General features: G+C 33.9%; 1 protein-coding gene across 5 annotated transcripts in view; it reads right to left on the bottom strand.

Annotated features, from left to right (window-relative positions):
* Positions 1-7896: 7896 nt before the first annotated feature.
* Positions 7897-19782, bottom strand: part of LOC115878569 (SET and MYND domain-containing protein 4) — a 34727-nt gene continuing 22841 nt past the window's right edge. For all 5 annotated transcript variants that reach the window (XM_030895095.1, XM_030895097.1, XM_030895096.1 and 2 more), the window contains 3 exons: positions 14807-15014; positions 8991-9169; positions 7897-8863 (listed from right to left, as the gene is read on the bottom strand). In XM_030895095.1, the coding sequence (XP_030750955.1) occupies positions 8539-8863; positions 8991-9169; positions 14807-15014 (712 nt within the window). In that variant the 3' untranslated portion in view covers positions 7897-8538. The remainder of the gene's footprint in view (positions 8864-8990; positions 9170-14806; positions 15015-19782) is intronic.

Genomic DNA, 19782 nt, shown 5'->3' with positions numbered 1-19782 from the left:
CAACATCGCTTCTGTCAACTTTCCGTGCTTAACCTCACTTTGTTTTGACGCTCTGTTGTATCCCAGCTTTTGGAAATGGTGATTATTTAAGTCTTGCTGTATAATTTGAATCAGCTGCTATTTCGAGGCTACAGGTAAAGATGAGTTATTGCCTTTTATAGATTCGATATTATTATTGAATATTTTTAGGGTAGAGTTACGGATGTCCCAACTTGTATTTGTATTTGGCTGGCACGTTGGCGTCCCTTTGCTTTTGTCCTCCAGAATGTCATTTGGAAGAAAGGACAGATTGTTTATTATTTATTGAGCCCTCGGAAGTATTTCGAGGTAGGTTCATTTTGTTTATTAGACGGTGTTTGATTTTAAACAAGAGTTTCGTGTTCTTAGGGTCTTACGGACGGACATTGTCTTACGGACAAGTGTCCAAGGTATGGACTATTTTTCAAGGTCCTAGTAGTGTTCTCTTGTGCCACTATCTTATGGACGGATGTCCCATGGACAAGTGTCCCCAGTAGGATTGATTTGTCTTACACATAGAGTGCCCCAGCGTGGATGTGGCTTGAGCCCCGTGCTGCTTCACCCCCATTTCTAAGCCTGGATCGCCGACAGACAGTACAGAGATGCTAGACCTCCTCGCGCTGCTACTGTTTGAAGCAGGGTTACATAAAAGAACAGCTAAGTGTATATTTAAGTTCTAGTTTTGCATTTAACATCTAAAATGTTTTCAGTCTTAAACAGTAACGTACATTTTAAACAATAGCGTACAGACTATATTTAGTGGTTAGATTATTAAGGATATTTATGTCGATGCAGTAGTAAAAGTGTGATTTAGATTTTAGATTTCATAATATCACGCATTGTAATAGTATTACTTTCTATAGACATTATTATTACGCTATACTAACAGATGAATAACGAGATAGATTCTAGAATCTACAGGTTGCAACACATCTGATTTAACACCGTATAAATTTAACAATTTAAATAAAGTAATGCTACTTTTCCTATATTTTCTATAACGTTACACGCATTGTATTTTCTTTATAGTCTTTTCATAGAACGTATTTAATATTATTTACATATATAGTTTTACTCAACAAGTAAACACTATAATAATTATATTAATTGTACAATGCTATTTACCATCAGAATTCATCACGAATAAATATAGTCATTAGTTTTAAGTATTATACAACTGTGTTTTCTTTCTCTGTACATGCCTGGCGCCCAATATCTATATATCTTTTGTTTATTACTATTGATTAATTTTCTCTCTAGTAAAATACCTTATCCACGACTGCTCTCCGATGAAAAGCTGCCGTTCGCAGTGGTAGTTGTTTAAAAAACGCTACACCTTATTTGGCGCCCAACGTGGGGCCTCGAGAAAATAAAACAACCTTTAATTTGACACTTTATTGTTTTTAGTTTGACAGTCTGTTTTATTTTTTACTCGTAATGTATTTCACGGGAGTCTGACAATTTTCCTGATTAACTTTCTTAAATTAATTTTTTAGTTTAATTTTTTTTTTTGGCATGATACAGAGGAGGAAACAGTTGTTGTTTTCTTGGTACGATTTAAGACTGAAGTTTTTATTCTCTTTCTTTTTTTTGATATTTCTATTTATTATTATTTGGGTCTATGGAATTTGGACACTTTCATATAACGGAGATGTGTCAGCTGTGTGTTTTGATATATTTTTGAACCTGGTATACAGGGCGGTCAAGATTTAATGCTTGGACCTGAATTTTCTTTGGGGTTAAACGCCGATTTTTTTCGATGATACGGTATAATTCTTACGTAAAATGTAAATAACATTAGACCAATTAAAACAAAGAAATATGAATTTCTTAGTATTTTTAGTAACACCTTTATTCTTAAAACTTAATTTTGTATTATGCAAATATACCAATTTTATTGTTATTTTATTCATATTGTATTCAGCCATCGCTTAAATATTTGATATTAATTTGGTATTATAAATAATCAACACTATTCATTAAAAATTACTGAACAAATATATGTTATGCTTGACATACATTATATATTATCAAACAAAAACACATTCTTCTTTTAAACTGTATCAGTCTTGTCTTTACAAAAATCTTTTTTAAAATTTGAACTCAAAATAATAATCTTTTTCATGATCTTTAATACACACATTCTTTATTTTTCCCTAGATCATAATACCTACTTACGTGTTTGAATCTATCGAAGCTGAACCAACAACACTTGGAGTGGAGATTCCACAATATGAATAAAATAAACATAATTGTCCAGTTTTCATTAATACCATCATGGGAGAATATTATTTTTAAATTTATTAAAGATATTTTCAATAGAATTCTCTTGATTTATAACTCGTACCCACTTTTCTTGCTCTTCCGGACACTTTAGGCTGCCTAGTATAACTATCCTTTCCACCAGGAACACAACAAAGATGAGGCATAGCACCAAAAACACTCCACTTAAGCTTTATTGATGAATTGTTAGAGTCTTAAAAAACACACACAAAAACCACGATAAGTAAAAAATGTGTGGGCACTTTTAGGTTAAATCACTTAAACAACGTGTAATTTTTCTATTTTTTTATGCGAAACCGAGAGTGACCATATATCTGGTAGTAGTTTATGTCACTTAAACACCAAAATAATTAGTTTTTTGCACTACAATAATAAATAATACCAAAAATCAAAGAGTTAAAACCAAAAATCAACCGACAAAATATGAAACTGAATCTAACCCAATATCTAAGTATGTACAGCTGATGAAGTAAACAAAAGTCCGCCCCCCGGCTGATCTTTTAAAGAACAGCAGTGCTTGGCATTAACGAGTACTTACAACAAGCGAAGGACGAAAAACCGTATGTTTAAATACGAGCGATAGTTCGGTTATTGCAATCGCTTGAAACTCGAGTACTCGATTATTGAAATTAATCGGTTTTTCCCATCACTAGTTGGAACATTATTTTTCACAATTAGTTACTCATTTTACGACAGATGTAATAGATTATATTTAGCCTAGATATAATATTATTCATTAACTTCATTTCAGTAGTATACACGAAAGTTTTTAAAATAGTTTTTTTCTTTTCTACACAATTTTTTTACAAACGTAAAAACCGGCAACAAACCGGTTTGCCGCTTTGGATTTTGTCTCCCTGTCTGTCAACCGGTCATTTATATTATTCTGTGTCTTACATCTTAAAATCCAGACCACACATTAAAACATGCAGAATGTGGGTATGGTAGGAGGTGGCAACATTGCACTCTCTCCGAGATTCTCTCGGAGGTAAGCGAATGGCTCAAGTTTCGTTTAGCCGAAATCAGTTACATAGAATATCGGTTTATAGGATGATTCTATACAAGAAAACTAACACTACATAATTTGATTTTTGCCGCGGAAATTCTTTGTTTTTGAGAAAACTCGAATTTTTAATTTTTCTATTATTAACTAAAATTTAAAACTTTGCGGCGTTTTTAATAGTTTTTTAATTATAGAATAACGTAAAAACACTTAATATAACGATGTGAACTAATTTTTATTCGAAAATATATTTTTATCACAATAATTTTCATTGATTTTTTCGGGTTTAGAATTTGCTATAATTTTTCTATCTAACTTTGTCCGCGGAAATTTATCATAAGAGCGGTGTAATGGAAAATCATCAATAATTCGAAGTTTTCCATAGTACTCTCAACTTTTTTACATACTTTCGGTTTGGGTTTAGTTGGTTTGGTTTGATTTAGTTGATTTTATTGTGTTTGGTTGTTGTGTTTGATTTAGTTGTTTTTATTGTGTTTGGTTGTTGTTGGTTTAGTTTGTTTGGTTTGCTTTGGTTATTTTTTTTGTGTTTGGTTTGGTTTAGTTGCCGTTTTTATGCTTTATTGATAATTTTTTTTTTATTTTCACATTTTTTGACCATAGCGATATTAATTATTAATAATTATTCTCAGCACAACATTGCCATCATCTGTTTCAGGTAATCGTCATATGTAACTTTTGTTTCCAATAGATACTACGTTTTTTAATAAGTTTATTCTCTTCAGTTTGTCTCTGGCTTACTCTTCAGTCAAACCAGGGACAAATATTTTTTTATCCGTATTTTTTTTTTATTTTGTACCTGATCTTTGGTATAATTTCACCACAAAATAATGATATTTTGTTTTTTTTTATATCAGAAACGTTGCGTTTTGGAACCGAAAATGTATCAGAAATGTTACGTATACTTCCTTCCTTGTCAATTCAATCTTGCATTTTTTTGCAGCAAAAATCGTTTGATTGGCGTCAATTTATAGCGATATTTTTTTGTTATAGCATGCATATTTAAATATCTCAAACACCAAATCATTTAAACATATTAAACTCAGATAATAAATGCCTTATTTTCTGCCAAGAATCCAAAAATGAAATAACATACCGGGTGTTCCATAAGAAAAAATATAACTTTGGTATGGATCTAAGTTCCGCCACACCCTGTACAGGGTGGGTCAAATTCGACGCTTTTAAATGGAAACACCCTTTTCTATAGAAGATAGACGAAAACTAATATCGGTGTCTGGAGCTCAATTTTCATCAAAAACATGATGGTGAAAACCGCACATCAATATTTGTTACCGTTTCGGAGTTACGGGGTGTTTCTCAAAAATGTGCATTTTTAACAAATCGCTGTAACTTTTTTGCTATGGAAAATTTTGTATTTCTATGAAAACATTTCCAAAGCACCTTTTTACGTAGAATTTAATGCTTTAAGTATAATTTTTTTAAAATTAATAAATTAAGAGTTATCAACAGAAGAAATTATTTTTTATTTGGGACACCCTCTATATTTTTAATTAACTTAAAAAAGAATTTAAAATTTACTTTCCAAAAATATAGCACACTTGATATTTTGTTATAATCCCCTTCGAAATACAGAATTTTTAAAAGTTCGCCTCTTTTAACTAGTAGGCCCCCTTCTTGATATGCCCTTAATGGAACTCGAAAACATATTTTTCCAGCAAGAAGACGCACCGCCTCTGAACGATGAAGTTATCAGCAAATTTTTGCAGCCAATTTCAAGAATAATTGAATAGCTAATCAAGATCCCAGCCGTTGGCCGTCGAGGCCGCCTGACTTAGTGCCCATGGATCTAATCCTATGGATAAATTTGCGGAAGAATAAAGGTTCCTTATTCTTGCGTATAATCTAGACGAGAATTAAAAATACTTAGCAGTTATGAGACGATATCTTTCACCCCCACTGAGTTAATGAATTCCGCGAGAAATGTTCAAAAACTGTCCCGTCTGTCCATAACAGAAGACGGTCGATATGTCGAACACCTGTAGCAAAATCTCATGTCTTGGTTTGCTATTTATTTTTATTTTATTAGATATAGTTTAAATGTGTAGATGTTGGTTAAATATACTTTAAATTGTTATAAAATTCTGCATCTCTCATAGCAAATATTATTTTCGTTTTAACTGATGCTCACAGCTAGAATTTTTTTGCATTACAACCGGTGTCGTTCAAAGCCTACTTATTTAAAGCGGGCGAATTTTTATATACTCTATATCTCGAAGAGGAATCGAGCAAAATATCAAGTGTGTTATATTTTTGGAAAGGTAATTTTAAATTCTTTTCAATAAATTAAAAATATACAGAGTGTCCCATATAAAAAATCAAATTTTCTGTGGATAATTCTTAAATTATTTATTTTAAAAAAATATACTTAAACCATTAAATTCTACGTAAAAAGGTGCTTTGGAAATGTTTTCATAAAAATACAAAATTTTCCATAGCAAAAAAGTTACAGCGATTTGTTAAAAATTCATATTTTTGAAAAACGCCCCGTAACTCCGAAACGATAACAGATATCGATATGCGGTTTTCACCATCATGTTTTTGACAAAAATTGAGCTCCAGACACCAATATTAGTTTTGGTCTATCTCCTATAGAAAAGGGTGTTTCCATTTAAAAGCGTCGAATTTGACCCACCCTGTACATTTCAAAATAATTTTAAATTATGCACATTGCCTCACTACATATAGCCACAAAAAAAATTGTTTCTACGTCTTTCCGTTTTCATATAATCAACAGAAGCGAATGGGGTGCGCCACCCTGTATATGATTTTACATTTTATAAAAAAATAATTTGAATTCATCCAATTCTAAGAGATAAAAATATAAAGGAAAAACATAATTTCATAAACAAATAAAGGAAAAACTATTAGGAACAACGTAATACAAATATACAGGGTGGTCCGAACTGTATTCCGGAAACTTCGGCAGCATATTCTGCAGATAAAAATAATTAATTAAAAAAGTTCGTATAAATGTATATCCTAAAATGCTTAGTTTTAGTGATACAGGGTGTAAAAATTTCATTTTTATTCCGATTTCATTTAAATAATTTCTGAAGCAACGTCAATATTTCGATGAAAATTGGTGTCTGGGAGTTTTTTAACATGAGAAATTTGATTTTGATGTCAATATGGCTCCTACTAGTAGAGGGCGCACCCACTTTAACTGTTTTGAAGCCTAATAACTTTTTGTCCGTACCTGTATAAGACTACCGAGCGAAAAAATATACATCTTTGTGACTTTTTACGTAAAAAATATCTCTTTGTAAAAATCGCTACGAGCAACCGTTCTTAAGATATTTAGAATGGAAATAGTCAATACATGTTATTATTGACGAAAAATAAACACGTTGAGTAGATAGTTAATTCACTGAAATAATAAATTTGGGATTTTTTTTATTTTTTAAATTAATCATAACGAAACATTTCAAATTTATTATTTCAGTCTAAAAACTATTTAGTCAACATGTTTAATTTATGTCAATGATGACAGGTATTGATAATTTCGATTCATTAATATCTCGAAAACCATTACTCGTAGCAATTTTTACCAAGAGACCTTTTTTCACGTAAAAAACGTCGTAAATGTACATTTTTTTACTCAGTAGTTTTATACGGGTACGGACGAAAATTTATTACTCCTCAAACCAGTTAAAAAATATGTAGGAGCCCTCTACTAGTAGGAATCATATTGAATCAAAATCAAATTTTTCATGTCACAACCCCCCCTCCCTTATTTCAGAAATTAGTTGGAAAAAATCGAAATAAAAATAGAACTTCTACACCCTGTATCTCCGAAACTAAGCATTTTAGGACATACATTTATACGAACTTTTTTTACCTATTTTTATCTGCAGAATACGCTGCGAAGTTTCCGGAGTACAATTCGGACCACCCTGGATCGTTTTTTTTGCAGAAAAAATATGATTAATTTAAAAAAATAAAAATTGCCCAAATTTTATTATTTCAGTGAAATAACTATCTCCTCAACGTGTTAATTAACAACGTTAATTAATTAATTTTTTTCCTTATTAATGGCATGTATTGACCATTTTCATTCTAATATCTTGAGAACGGTTGCTTGTAGCGATTTTTACAAAGAGATATTTTTTACGTAAAAAATCACAGAGATTTATATTTTTTCCCTTGGTAGTTTTATACAGGTACGGAAAAAAAGTTATTACGCTTCAAAACAGTTGTAGGTGGCGCCCTCTACCAGTGGAACTCATATTGACATCAAGCATTTTAGAACATACATTTTTACGAACTTTTTTACCTATTTTTATATGCAGAATATGCTGCCGAAGTTTCCGGAATACAATTCGGACCACCCTGTATACTAAAGTGGAGTTTTGAGAGTTTTAAACAAAAATTTTGTTTATAATTTATACATGATTATGTAGGTATTTTTGTGTACTACCCAAGATTCATAAGCTGAAAACTATAGTGGCTTATACAGTCCCACAACTTTATAAATTTAATATTTGAAAGTTGTAAAAAATCGATTCATCCCTGCTTTATATACAATAATGATGGATAAAAAAAGCTGCTTCAGAAATTTTAGGAACATATTTATTCAAAATAAATATTAAAGAAAATAAAATAAAAATATAAATAAACGGAATAATCGCCTAAACAAATGAATAAAAACACTATTAGAAACAATATAATACTAAAATAAAACGATATGGGCTTATGGGAGTTTCAAACAAGAAATAGCATGCTTATAAATCTAAATCAATAAAAGACCCAACTTTGCCTAAATAAATAAACGAAATCACTATTAGGAACAACATAATACAAAAATAAACTAAAATGGAAATTTCAGTTTGCTTTTAAAACTTTTGGGAGGTAAAAATATAAAGAAAAGACAAAATTGCATAAACAAATAAACGATAACAATATGAGGAACAACATAATACTAAAATAAACTAAAATGAAGTTTTGATATTTTCAAACAAAAAACATAACATGCTTTTAAAGCTTCTGGAAGATAAAAATATCAACAAAAGGCACAACTTTGCCTAAACAAATAAACGAAATCACTATTAGGAACAACATAATATAAAAATAAACCAAAATGGAATTTTCATAGTGTTCTTTTAAGACTTTTTGGAGGTAAAAATATAAAGAAAAAGTAAAATTGCATAAGCAAATAACCGATAACACTATGAGAAACAACATAATACTAAAATAAACTAAAATGGAGTTTTGATAGTTTCAAACAAAAAATAACATGCTTTTAAAGCTTCTTGGAGATCTGCTAAGTTTTTATTAGGTTTGAGTTGATAAACACTTCTGATTTTAACTGCAACTTCCTTATATATTCTCTTGGCTTCTTCCAAATTTCCATCTTGTATGAACCGGATGTCTTCCAAGGAAATCTGTCCTAATGTTAATATTATAGGTAAGTTGTGATAGAGAGGGTAGTCTTTCTCGCAAGCCTCACAAGTACAATTAAAAAAGTATTGTTTCTTTAGTTTAGCTTGCCTTTCTAATTTGGGCATAAGAGCATAATGGTATCTAAAAAAATCAAATTCAGGATACATTGATATTAATATTATTTGAATTTGTTCTCAGTGTTATATGTTACATTAATAATAATTCTTAAATTATTTGATCTATTTTTTTATAAATTTACATTTCTTACCCATAATTATCATAGCACTGTTGACCTTTTTTAATTAATTCTTCAGCTATAAGGATTGCTGTTGATCCATACGAGTACCGAACAACATTAGGGCAGCAAGAATGGTTAAACAAACTGAGGAAAGAATAAGCTCCTGTTCCTATAGAGTAAGGTTCTCCTGATCCTATACGTTCAGTAATCTGAAATGAGTAACTTTTAAGGGTACAAAAAAGATAAATCAATCATTTTAGTATTACTAAAGAATACAAGGACTTGTTGTATGAAGTGAACTATGTATAAACTTTATTACAACGATGATTTGTTCAGCTTTCAACTGTAAAAGCCTCAACAAGATCAAAATGAACCAGGAATTACGTTTAAAACAGTTAATTTTCTGCACTCAACCGTTTTAGCGTTTTCTTATGGAATTTCATAATTAATTTTTGACATTATACTATGATATGTCCTAATATATAGGCTTGGTGCATTTCAGTTGATTTCAACAAATTCCGACCGCAGCGCACTTTACGGCAGAAATCAGAAATTTTCAATATATAGTTCACGCCGTCATGTCGATCGCATTAAAATAATATTGAAATCGGGGTTTGGTCATAATATTTAAGTATTGTTACGGATTCCGTGGGTCCACTATTTAAACTCACGACAAAATACTTAACGAATTTATTTGTCTCACTCTGTACACACAACTTATACTATTTACAACACAATTTATGCAACTACTATTACTCTAACGGTATTTCGCGGTATTATCAAACTTCAGACTTCAAACTATCTTCAGACTTGTCCAACTGTCAAAGCGCGGGCCTTATATACCCCCTGGCGATGGTTTCTGGAATTTTCTAAAGAATTCTATAATTTTCTTTTACTTTCTGGCGAATGCGCCAGGTTCCTCAATGCACGTTGCGATTATTTAGCAGTATGCAGTTATGCAACCAGTAATACACCTTGACATTGCCCCCTTCTCAAATTTGATCGTCCCGATCAAGGTTTCCTGTCTGGTATCTCTCAATCGATCCAGATGAACTACTTTCATCTTACTTCTAGGGCTGCGTTGAATCCGGTACACAACATCATTTATCCTCTTGATGACTGTATAAGGACCTTCCCATGCTGGAGTTAACTTTGGGGACCTCCCTTTCTTGCGCTGTGGGTTATATAACCATACCATATCGTCCTGTTGAAATCCCGTAGAATTAGCTCTGAGGTCGTAACGAGCTTTCATCCGGTCACTGGCTAGCGTAATCTTACTTCTCACGGCCTTATGAATTCCCAATAACCTTTCCTTCAGTTCATCCGCGTAGTCCTCTACGTTCGTGGTGCTGTCGTCTGGTGATCCGAACACCAAGTCACAAGGCAACCGTAATTCTCGACCAAATAAAATCTTCGATGGTGAAAGTCCGGTGGTGTTGTGAACTGCACTTCTATATGCCATTAGGAATAGTGGTATATGCTGATCCCAATCTCTTTGATGTTCATCCACCATTTTCGAGAGATGTTCTTCAATGGTCTTATTGAATCTCTCGACCATCCCATCAGACTGCGGATGTAAAGCTGTTGTCCTAGTCTTGTGAATACCAAGCAGATCACACATCTTCTGGAACAGTCTTGACTCGAAGTTCCTTCCTTGGTCAGTGTGAAGCTCTAAAGGAATTCCAAATCTACTGAAGACATTATGACTAATACTTCAGCTACAGTCGATGCTTCTTGGTTTGGAATGGCAAAAACTTCTGGCCATTTACTGAAATAATCCATCGCCACTAAAACGTACTTGTTGCCCTTGTGCGTTTCAGGGAATGGGCCTGCAATGTCAACAGCGATTCTTTCGAATGGCAGTCCAACGTTATATTGTTTCATTTTTCCCCTAGATCGAGTGCTTGGTCCTTGGCTGGCTGCACAAATTTTACATTGTCGACACCATTTCTTGACATCTTCGCAATAATCCACCCAGTAAAAGCGATCTCTCAGCTTGCTCAAGGTCTTGTTTACCCCAAGATGGGCTCCAGTTTTACCACCGTGAATTTCTTCCAATACCTGGGTAACTTTCTTCCTTGGTACCAGTAACTGAGTTGTTACTGTGCTGCCATCCGCACTTTCCCATGTGCGCTTTAACAATCCATTCTCAATAACCAGTGAATTCCACTGAGCCCAGAGAGCTTTGAAAACGAGCCCTCTGTCCGCAATATCCTGCCACGGTGGTCTCTCGCCGTTACCTTCCTTGAGCCGTAGTATTGCTCCGATGTCTGGATCTTCCATTTGATCTTTCCTCAATTGTGTCGTCGTCCACTGTTCATCAGCTCCAAGCTTAAAACTCCTTATTCTGATAGTGCTTTCGCGATGTTTCATTTTCTTGTCCAAGGTAGCTCGTCGTCGATCTAGGTCGTTGTCGATAATTTGTACCCGTCCTACACGGCACCCAACGGTTTTCTCTAGTTTCCCGAACACAGTCTTCTTGGTATCACCAGGTATCATCACAATTTTCGATAATATTTCTTCCATATTTCCTGGTCTCTTCTCTTTAGATACAGAAAATTCCTCATTTCCGATTTTCAGGATGTTTCTATGGTGATCAAACGAAAAACCATGTTGACTGATCACATCCATACCCATGATAAAATCATCTTCAATGTCCGCCACTAAAACGCTATGCCGAAACTTCAAATTCCCTAACTCCAATTCCATGAAAGCCTCTCCCCGTACAACGGCCATTTCCCCCGTAACTGTACGTAAATACACTCTTCTTCTAAGAGGCATCATCTTCAATCCTCGCACTGAGTTAGTCTGCACCAACGATACCATAGCGCCTGTGTCCACAGTCATTCGATTTCTTCTACCATTGACCTTCCCGTTGATCACCAAACTGTCAGCGGTTTTTCCTAGACTCCTAACGGAAAACATCCTAGGGGCTCTGTTTTCTTCAGCCAATACTCGCTCATTAGTGTTGATTTCCGGGTGCCTATGTTCTCTCGATGGTAAACGGAATCGCATTTGGACGCGGCAATCCCGTTTGATGTGGCCATTCCTGCCACATCTATAGCAACTTATGTCCTGGGATCTTCCGATGTGCCGATGTTCTCTGGATGGTGAATGGAATCGCATTTGGATGCGACAATACCGTTTGATGTGGCCATTCCTGCCGCATCCATAGCACCTCATGTCCTGGAATCTTCTTTGGTTCTCTGTCTGGGTGTTGTTGACTTACTTGTTTATTAGTAGCTCACATAGTTTGTCGAATTTTCTACACATCTCCTCCAAACTTCTGTGGGTACTCTCGGGCTGTTCCTCTACCGTTACCGATCTTATCTTCGGTCTAGGGATGGCGCTAAAAGCAGCTTCGATTTCCAGCGCCCTGACCAGTGCTTCGCTGCTGGTAGAAAATCAGGATATTTGCAGCGCCCTCTGCGCCTGATAAAGCACTGAGCAGCGAGTTCCTCCCTAAATCCTTCCGGTGCTTCAGGATACGCTAGGTGTACCAGCCGACGTAAGTCTGCTTCAAATTCCTGCAGACTCTCTCTGGACCTCTGCAGGCGTGTCTTGATCTGGGCCTGGTAAAGTTGGCGTCGATGTTGGTCGCCATATCTTCTGTCCAGTGCAGCGACCAAAGTTTGGTATTCCTGCTGTTGGGTTGCAGGAATAGTTTGCAACAGTTCCAGGGCAGGGCCACGCAGCGCGATGACAAGTGCCGCTGCTTTCTCCTGGTCAGTCCATCCGTTGGCAGCGGCGGCTGCTTCAAACTGACGGTGGTACATTGTCCATGTCGTTTGTCCATCGTAGGTCGGGACCTTAAGGTTCGCTGTTCCTTGAACGCCAGGTGTCTTTACTTGTACCTTGGTCTTCTGTAGGTCCATCTCCAATTTTTCTATCTTCTGCTGAAAGCGTTCCTCAAGATCTTCTACGGTTTCTTGAAGTTGATTTTCCTGCCGTTTTCCAGGTCTTCAAGATTCTTCTGTAGTCGAAATTCCTGATTTTCCAAAGTTTTCTTAAGACGGTCCTGATCTTCAAATTTTTCTTTCTGGCGACGCACTTCTAAATCTTCAACAATTTTCTCCAACCGTTCTTGTCTAATTCCTTGATTTTCTAAAATTTTCTGAATACGGTCCTGTTCTTCTTGTCTTTCTTTTTGACGTCGCTCCTCCAAACGAATTTCCAAATTACCCAGTATTTTCTCAAGCCGGTCCTGTTCTTCTTGTTTCTCTTGTTGTCGTTGAACTTTCAAATCTTCGAAAATGTTCTCAAGCCGGTCCTGTTCTTGTTGACATCGTAGTTTTTCCTCTTCCTTTTCTCTTTCTAATCGGGCTCGCTCTTCTTTTCGTTCTTTACGGAGTCTTTCTTGTTCTTCTGCTTTCTCCCTTCTCATATTCTCCAGAAACTCGCCTAATAGTTTGCATACTTCCTCCATTTTCTTCGCTTGTTCCCTTGTACCAACCATAAAAATACTCTAATCCGGTCTAAAAATCTTCCAATCCACTTAATTTCTTCTTAAAATCCTCTTGAATCGCACTTCCGACACCAATTGTTGCGGATTCCGTGGGTCCCCTATTTAAACTCACGATAAAATACTTAATGAATTTATTTGTCTCACTCAATTTTTGATACCCCTATATACATTTTAGGAAGCAATGAATAAAGTGTTTTAGTAAAGTTTATTTCTCCGGCTTGAAACTCAGCACAAGAATTAATTCTGAAAAGACATGTACAAGGTGTTGACAAACTTTTTTATTATGGCCTGCATATTTAAATATCTTTAAATATCTCAAAAACCAAAGCTATTAAACATATTAAACTCCTATAATAAATGCTTTATTTTATGTCCAAGAATCCAAAAATTAAATAAAATACCAGGTGTTCCATAAGAAAAAATATAACTTTGATATAGATCTTAGTTCTGACACACCCTGTACATATCAAAATAATTTTAAATGATGCACATTGCCTTTCTACATCTACCAATAAAATATTTTGTTTCTATATCTTTCCGTTTTCGTATAATCAACCGAGGCGAATGAGGTGCGCCACCCTGTATAGTAACTCCACAAACAAAATATATTATTTTTATTTAACCTTTCGAGGGCTGTCATTTTTTCGGTAAGCATTTTAGGGCATATGTTCATAGGAACTTTTTGTTTTATTTTCATCTATAGAATTGTCGACCGAAGTTATATACACTATTTTTTGACTATACACGATTTTTGAATTCAGAGTTATAATAGCGCGACCACTGTCGAACACTTATTTCCACTTATTTTTATCAAAAGTGCAAGTGTATCTAACTTGCACTAAAAAATTTACAAGCTATCGGGAAAATCACGACTCGTTAATAAATAAATAAAGTATCACGAGACGTAATTAAATCGTTGATCAAGTTACACACTTGCCTAAAATTTTAAGTGCTGATTTGATCGACCGGTCGACCTCGACGAATCTGCTATATCCCCTTCCACGTCGCTTAGTAATGTGCACAGTTTCTCAGATTATTTCATACGTTTGGCAATGTTTCTACTGTTCTCTCTTTGTTCAGTATATTATAAACGCATTGTACTCTTCTTATATATGGAAATCTCGACCCAAGACTAACCTTTGCCAGCCCTTAGTATTCTTGTAGGTGTAATACCTACATAATTACTATTTCTGTTGCACAAGCATATAAACATTGATGGAATACTGCACCCCTGTCTTTTTCCATTCATGAGTAATATATTTTTACAACATTTATTACGTAATATCTTATTAAAATTAATATTTGACTTTAACATCTATCTCACCAACTGAATTAATTATACTAATTTATAACGTATAATCATGCAGAATGCCAATTTTACCTCATGAAAGTTGCACGGTGCTGTCTGTCTGTGGAACAATACTAACTCCTTGAAAATGTCTTCGTATTTCGAATCTTGTTCATCACCGAAAAAGCTAGTGAAGTGTTTAACCAAGTAAAATAACGTTGCGCTGGTTGCAGCCCTGTTAAACAAATCTGCCATGCATCTTTTTTCAGTGTTTCCAACTAAATTATGAATCTCATCGTATCTATAAGAATAATAACAAATTTACCACGTAAAGTTTGAACTTAGATACAACGAATAATTATACCGTGTGGTGTATCGGAAGTAGGGAATGCAATCCCGCACCAAAATCTCGATCCCACAAACCCGCGGGATTAAAGCAATCAATCCCGCGGATCCGCAAAATTGCGGGACTGTAAACAATAAATGCTCCTCTTTTCTCTCTCCGATTTCGAGATGCGGTTTGGACCAGGTTTTAGACGCATCTATTGTGATTAAGATGCTATGTGGTTTTCGAAAATATATTTAGCGAATTCTCGTATACAGGGTGTTTTATAATAGTATACAAATTTGGTCAAGAATCTTTTTTACCGAAAATTTACAGTTTTTGAAAAATCGAAATGTACTATGTACGACTAATCTGTATTGAAATTAGAAAAAAACAATTTGGTGTTTTTTTTTAAATTTTTTGTTTTAAGAAAAAATATGCATTTATAGTCTACACTATTTGGTCCTAAATGGTACAAAAGGCATTGTACATTTTGCATAGACCCACAATATATTGATATAGCGTGTATCTTAAACTAGCTGTACAGAAATTTGGACCGATGAATACAGGGTTTTCAAAAAAATTTTTTGTTAGTTATCTGCTTTTAGATACACTCTATATCAATAATTTTTTGGCATAGGTATGCAGAATGTACAAAGCTTTTTGTACCATTAAGACCATCGTATGACTAAAAATGCATATTTTTCGAAAAAACGTCGTATTTTCCTTAAAACAAAAAAAAATAAAAAACCGATCGATTTTTTTTTCTAATTTCAATACAGATTAGTCGTACTTGATAAAAATTTCAATTTTTTAAAAATTGTAAATTTGCGGTAAAAAAGATTCTTAACCAAATTTTCACACTCTTATAAATCACCCTGTATACGAGAATTCGCTAAATATATTTTCGAAAACCACATAGTATCTTAATCACAATAGAGGCATCTAAAACCTGGTCCAAACCGTATCCCAAAATCTTTTTTAGTATCAAGAGATATTCAACTTTAAATTAACCCTAAAATTTTGCTTCTCCCGATAATTATGTCCGGCAGTTTATTTGACGAAATTGTCCACAAGTACTAGTTAAACGCTTTTATTCACTTACGCACATACGCCAGAAAGAATCTATTAAAGGAAAGGAATCTCAAAGGGATCCCGCATTTGCGGGACTGCATTCCCTAATCGGAAGGCGGGAAATACCATGTAAATTTTGATAAAGTCAAATATCTCCCCAGATGATTTTATGCAAAAATTGCATTAGACTTTTTTGAAGAGGCGTGAAAGTTGTACTGTCGTCTAGAATTTCGTTTTATTTGGAATATGCATCTAAAAGTTATTTGCAAAAATTTACCTTCAAATTACTAAAAATTTATAATACGGCCCAGAGAATGCTACAATTAAAATACCAGTAAAAATATGATTTTATCACAGCGGGAACACTATTTATAGTAAAATGTGGTTTAACTATTGCAATTTGTTCAGAAGTAGCAAAATTCATAATTATTTTACACAAAGAGTTTTACACTGATTACTCTGTTGTACCCAAGTCCTTCAAATTTTTGTAAACAAAATGTGACATCGAATTTGACAATTACTGTCCTCAATTCACGCAGTTGTGCAGCTCAGAGGTGCAACTTTGTTCAAGTTAGCAACCGATCGTTTAGAAGCGATGTCAAAGCCAGATCGGTACTATGTTCATTGCAAAACTATTGTCGCTCAAATGCTGCGAAATATGGTATCACTATCACACTCTTGCACACGTGTCCGACACGGTCTAGACTGTCGCCTCGCCACAAATCGAGAAATCAGAATATAGATGTTGCTACTGAACATAGTGCCTCAAGCTACAAAATTACTTTGCTATCGCTTTGAAACATGAACAAAGTTGCACTCCTGAACTTTTCAAGAACACGATACTCTCACTCCATTTAATTGAGTCATAAAGTTCAGAACTGTTCCGCGCCATATGGAGGCACCAGGCTATTGCGCACAGCTCCTTTCAGAACCGCTCTGAGTAGCCCAGGGCGTAAAGCTCTGGAACCTGAAATTCGCGAATGGAGGACAGCAAATGACAATCACATTTTTGCTGGTATTTTAATAATTGTTGTTTTCTCTGGGCCATATTATAAATTTTACTGATTTGAAGGTATTTTTTTTGTACACAAATAACTTTTAAATGACTATTCCAAATGAAACAAAATTCTAGACCAAAGTAAAAAATTATTTATATTATATTATATACCGATTGGGACAGGTCAACTCTGTGTATAGGATTCTAACGTGTAAGACAGTGATGTAGGCAGCTTAATGGCAAATCAAATGTATTAAAAAGAGAAAAAAGTTGGGTGGGTATGGGTGGGTACATTTCTTCTGAGCGGTATTGCCGGATTTTGCATCAAAATTTCAAACCGCATAAGTAGACGTTTCAAAAAAATGTTTCATCGGGGTTGGATCTGGATTTTTGACAATTAGTTATTCATTTTACTACAACTGTAATATATTACATTTAGCTTAGATATATTATCTTCATTTCAGTAATATACATGAAAGTTTTTAACATAGTTTATTTTATTCTAATTTATTTAAGGCTAAGATAATAGATTTACATGCAATTACATTACATTACATTACTATTAACATGCATTTCTTATCCTTTTCCCGCAAAAATAAATCGCCAAAAAGTTAAAAATATTTTAACTTATTTGCGATGACGCAAAATCATAGAAATCGAATATTCGCAGTTATCAGTATGGAACAAATTGACGCGTAAGAAATTTAGGCGGAATTTCGCTTTTCCGCGCTCGTGAGGAACTGATGTTGATCTTTCCAAAATTTATACATGTGATTTCCTATGTCCCGTGTTCAGATGCACCACACGGTATACCTATACAGGGTGCTACAAATTCGGGGTAATAAACGAGCATTGGTATCTCGGTAACCGTAAGAGATATGAACATTGTTAAATTGGAGCAAGGATGTGCTTTAAAGGATGTTCATCAAGATGCCATTAAAAAAGTTTTTAAAATTTCAAGGATTGCTGAGTTTTTTGGAAAAAACGGATTTTTTTGAAAATCAATTTTCTTTTTTCCTTTAGAAAATCAAAAAACTAATTGCACATTCTCGTAGCCACTTTATTAGGACTATCTGATAGTATTTTTAGATTTCCAAATTAGCTGATAATTTGTGAGATACAGAGGCCAACTTATTTTTTTTTAAATACGGACCTGCATTTTTTATTTCAGGTTTTCAAAGAACTCTATCTCCTAAGTACAATGATTTGCCACACTTAATTTTTTTTTGACATTTCAACACAATTTATTTAAACTAATTTCAAGTCCGGCTCTGTTTTTTAAATATTTAATCTACTCTTCGTTACAATATTGATAAGCTTTCAAACTTAACAATGACGTGGGGTATTGAATACGGAAAATCAAATGCAATAAAATAATAAAAATAATGTAAATATAAGTATAAATAATAGTAAAGTGAAATCAACACATTTCAACATTTACAATAAAAAGTACAAAATTCGGAAGTATAAGAAGATATATATCTTCAAAGAGCTATAAATAAAATTGAACGAAAAATAAATTTCTGCAATAGGGAGGGTGGTAACCCTTTCGAACATGTAAAGTATTAGAAACTCTTGTTTGTAGAAGTTGATTTATTTATAATAACCACGAGTAATTTTACGCATATTATTAGATCGTACACTGAGAATTTCAAATTCACAATAAAAAAATTAAAAATAATATCTTTAAATTGCTGCCCTGGATATTATTTGAATCTTTCAATTGGCTCGATTTTCCTTATTTAACGTTAATTAGCGCTGATCAATATTGTTGCGATGAATATAATCAGATTAAATAATTTTAAAAAAATTGTGGCATATCATTGTACTCAGGAGACCGAGTTCTTTCGAAACCTGAAATAAAAAATGCAGGTCCGTATTTAAAAAAATTAAGTTGGGCTCAGTATCTCACAAATTATTAGCTAATTTAAAAATCTAAAAATACTATGAGATAGCCCTAATAAAGTGGCTATGAGAATGTGTAATTAGTTTTTTGATTTTCTAAAAAGTAACGACAGGAAAAAATTAAATTGATTTTCAATAAAATCGTCTTTTCCAAAAAACTCAGCAATCCTTGAAATTTTTAAAACTTTTTTAATGGCATCTTGATGAAAATCCCTGGCTATGAGAATGTGTAATTAGTTTTTTGATTTTCTAAAAATTAACGACAGGAAAAAATAAAATTGATTTTCAAAAAAATCGTCTTTTCCAAAAAAACTCAGCAATCCTTGAAATTTCAAAACTTTTTTGATGAAATCTTGGTGAACATCCCATGGCGCAACTTTTCCCTAATTTAAACATCTTCGTATCTATTACGGTTTCCGAGATAACAATGCTCGTACCTCGAATTTGTAGCACCTTGTATAGGTAAACAATATACAGACATAGTTATTCTAAATCCATACTTTGTATTTTAACAAGTAAAACAAACATAGAGGCATTGAAGCTAAGAGAAAAAAACGGCGCATGCAGATTCGGCGTGGGGAGAATGGGAAAACACCAGAACACATCATCTCTGAGTGCGCAGAGACGACAACCATTCGTGCCCTAAACTTTGGTACGACTGATACCGGAGATGGAGAACTACCCGCTGTAAAACAATCTCAGATAATGACTTTTGTCAGGGCCATGGGACTGTATGATAAGTTATAACTCAAGAAAGGGAGATACCAG

The sequence above is a fragment of the Sitophilus oryzae genome, unplaced genomic scaffold (genome assembly GCF_002938485.1).
Source record: "Sitophilus oryzae breed Bouriz unplaced genomic scaffold, Soryzae_2.0 scaffold_1518_pilon_pilon, whole genome shotgun sequence".
Classification (NCBI taxonomy): domain Eukaryota; kingdom Metazoa; phylum Arthropoda; class Insecta; order Coleoptera; family Curculionidae; genus Sitophilus; species Sitophilus oryzae.
Note: the sequence above shows the minus strand (reverse complement) of the source record. Positions and strands in the feature narration are given on the sequence as shown.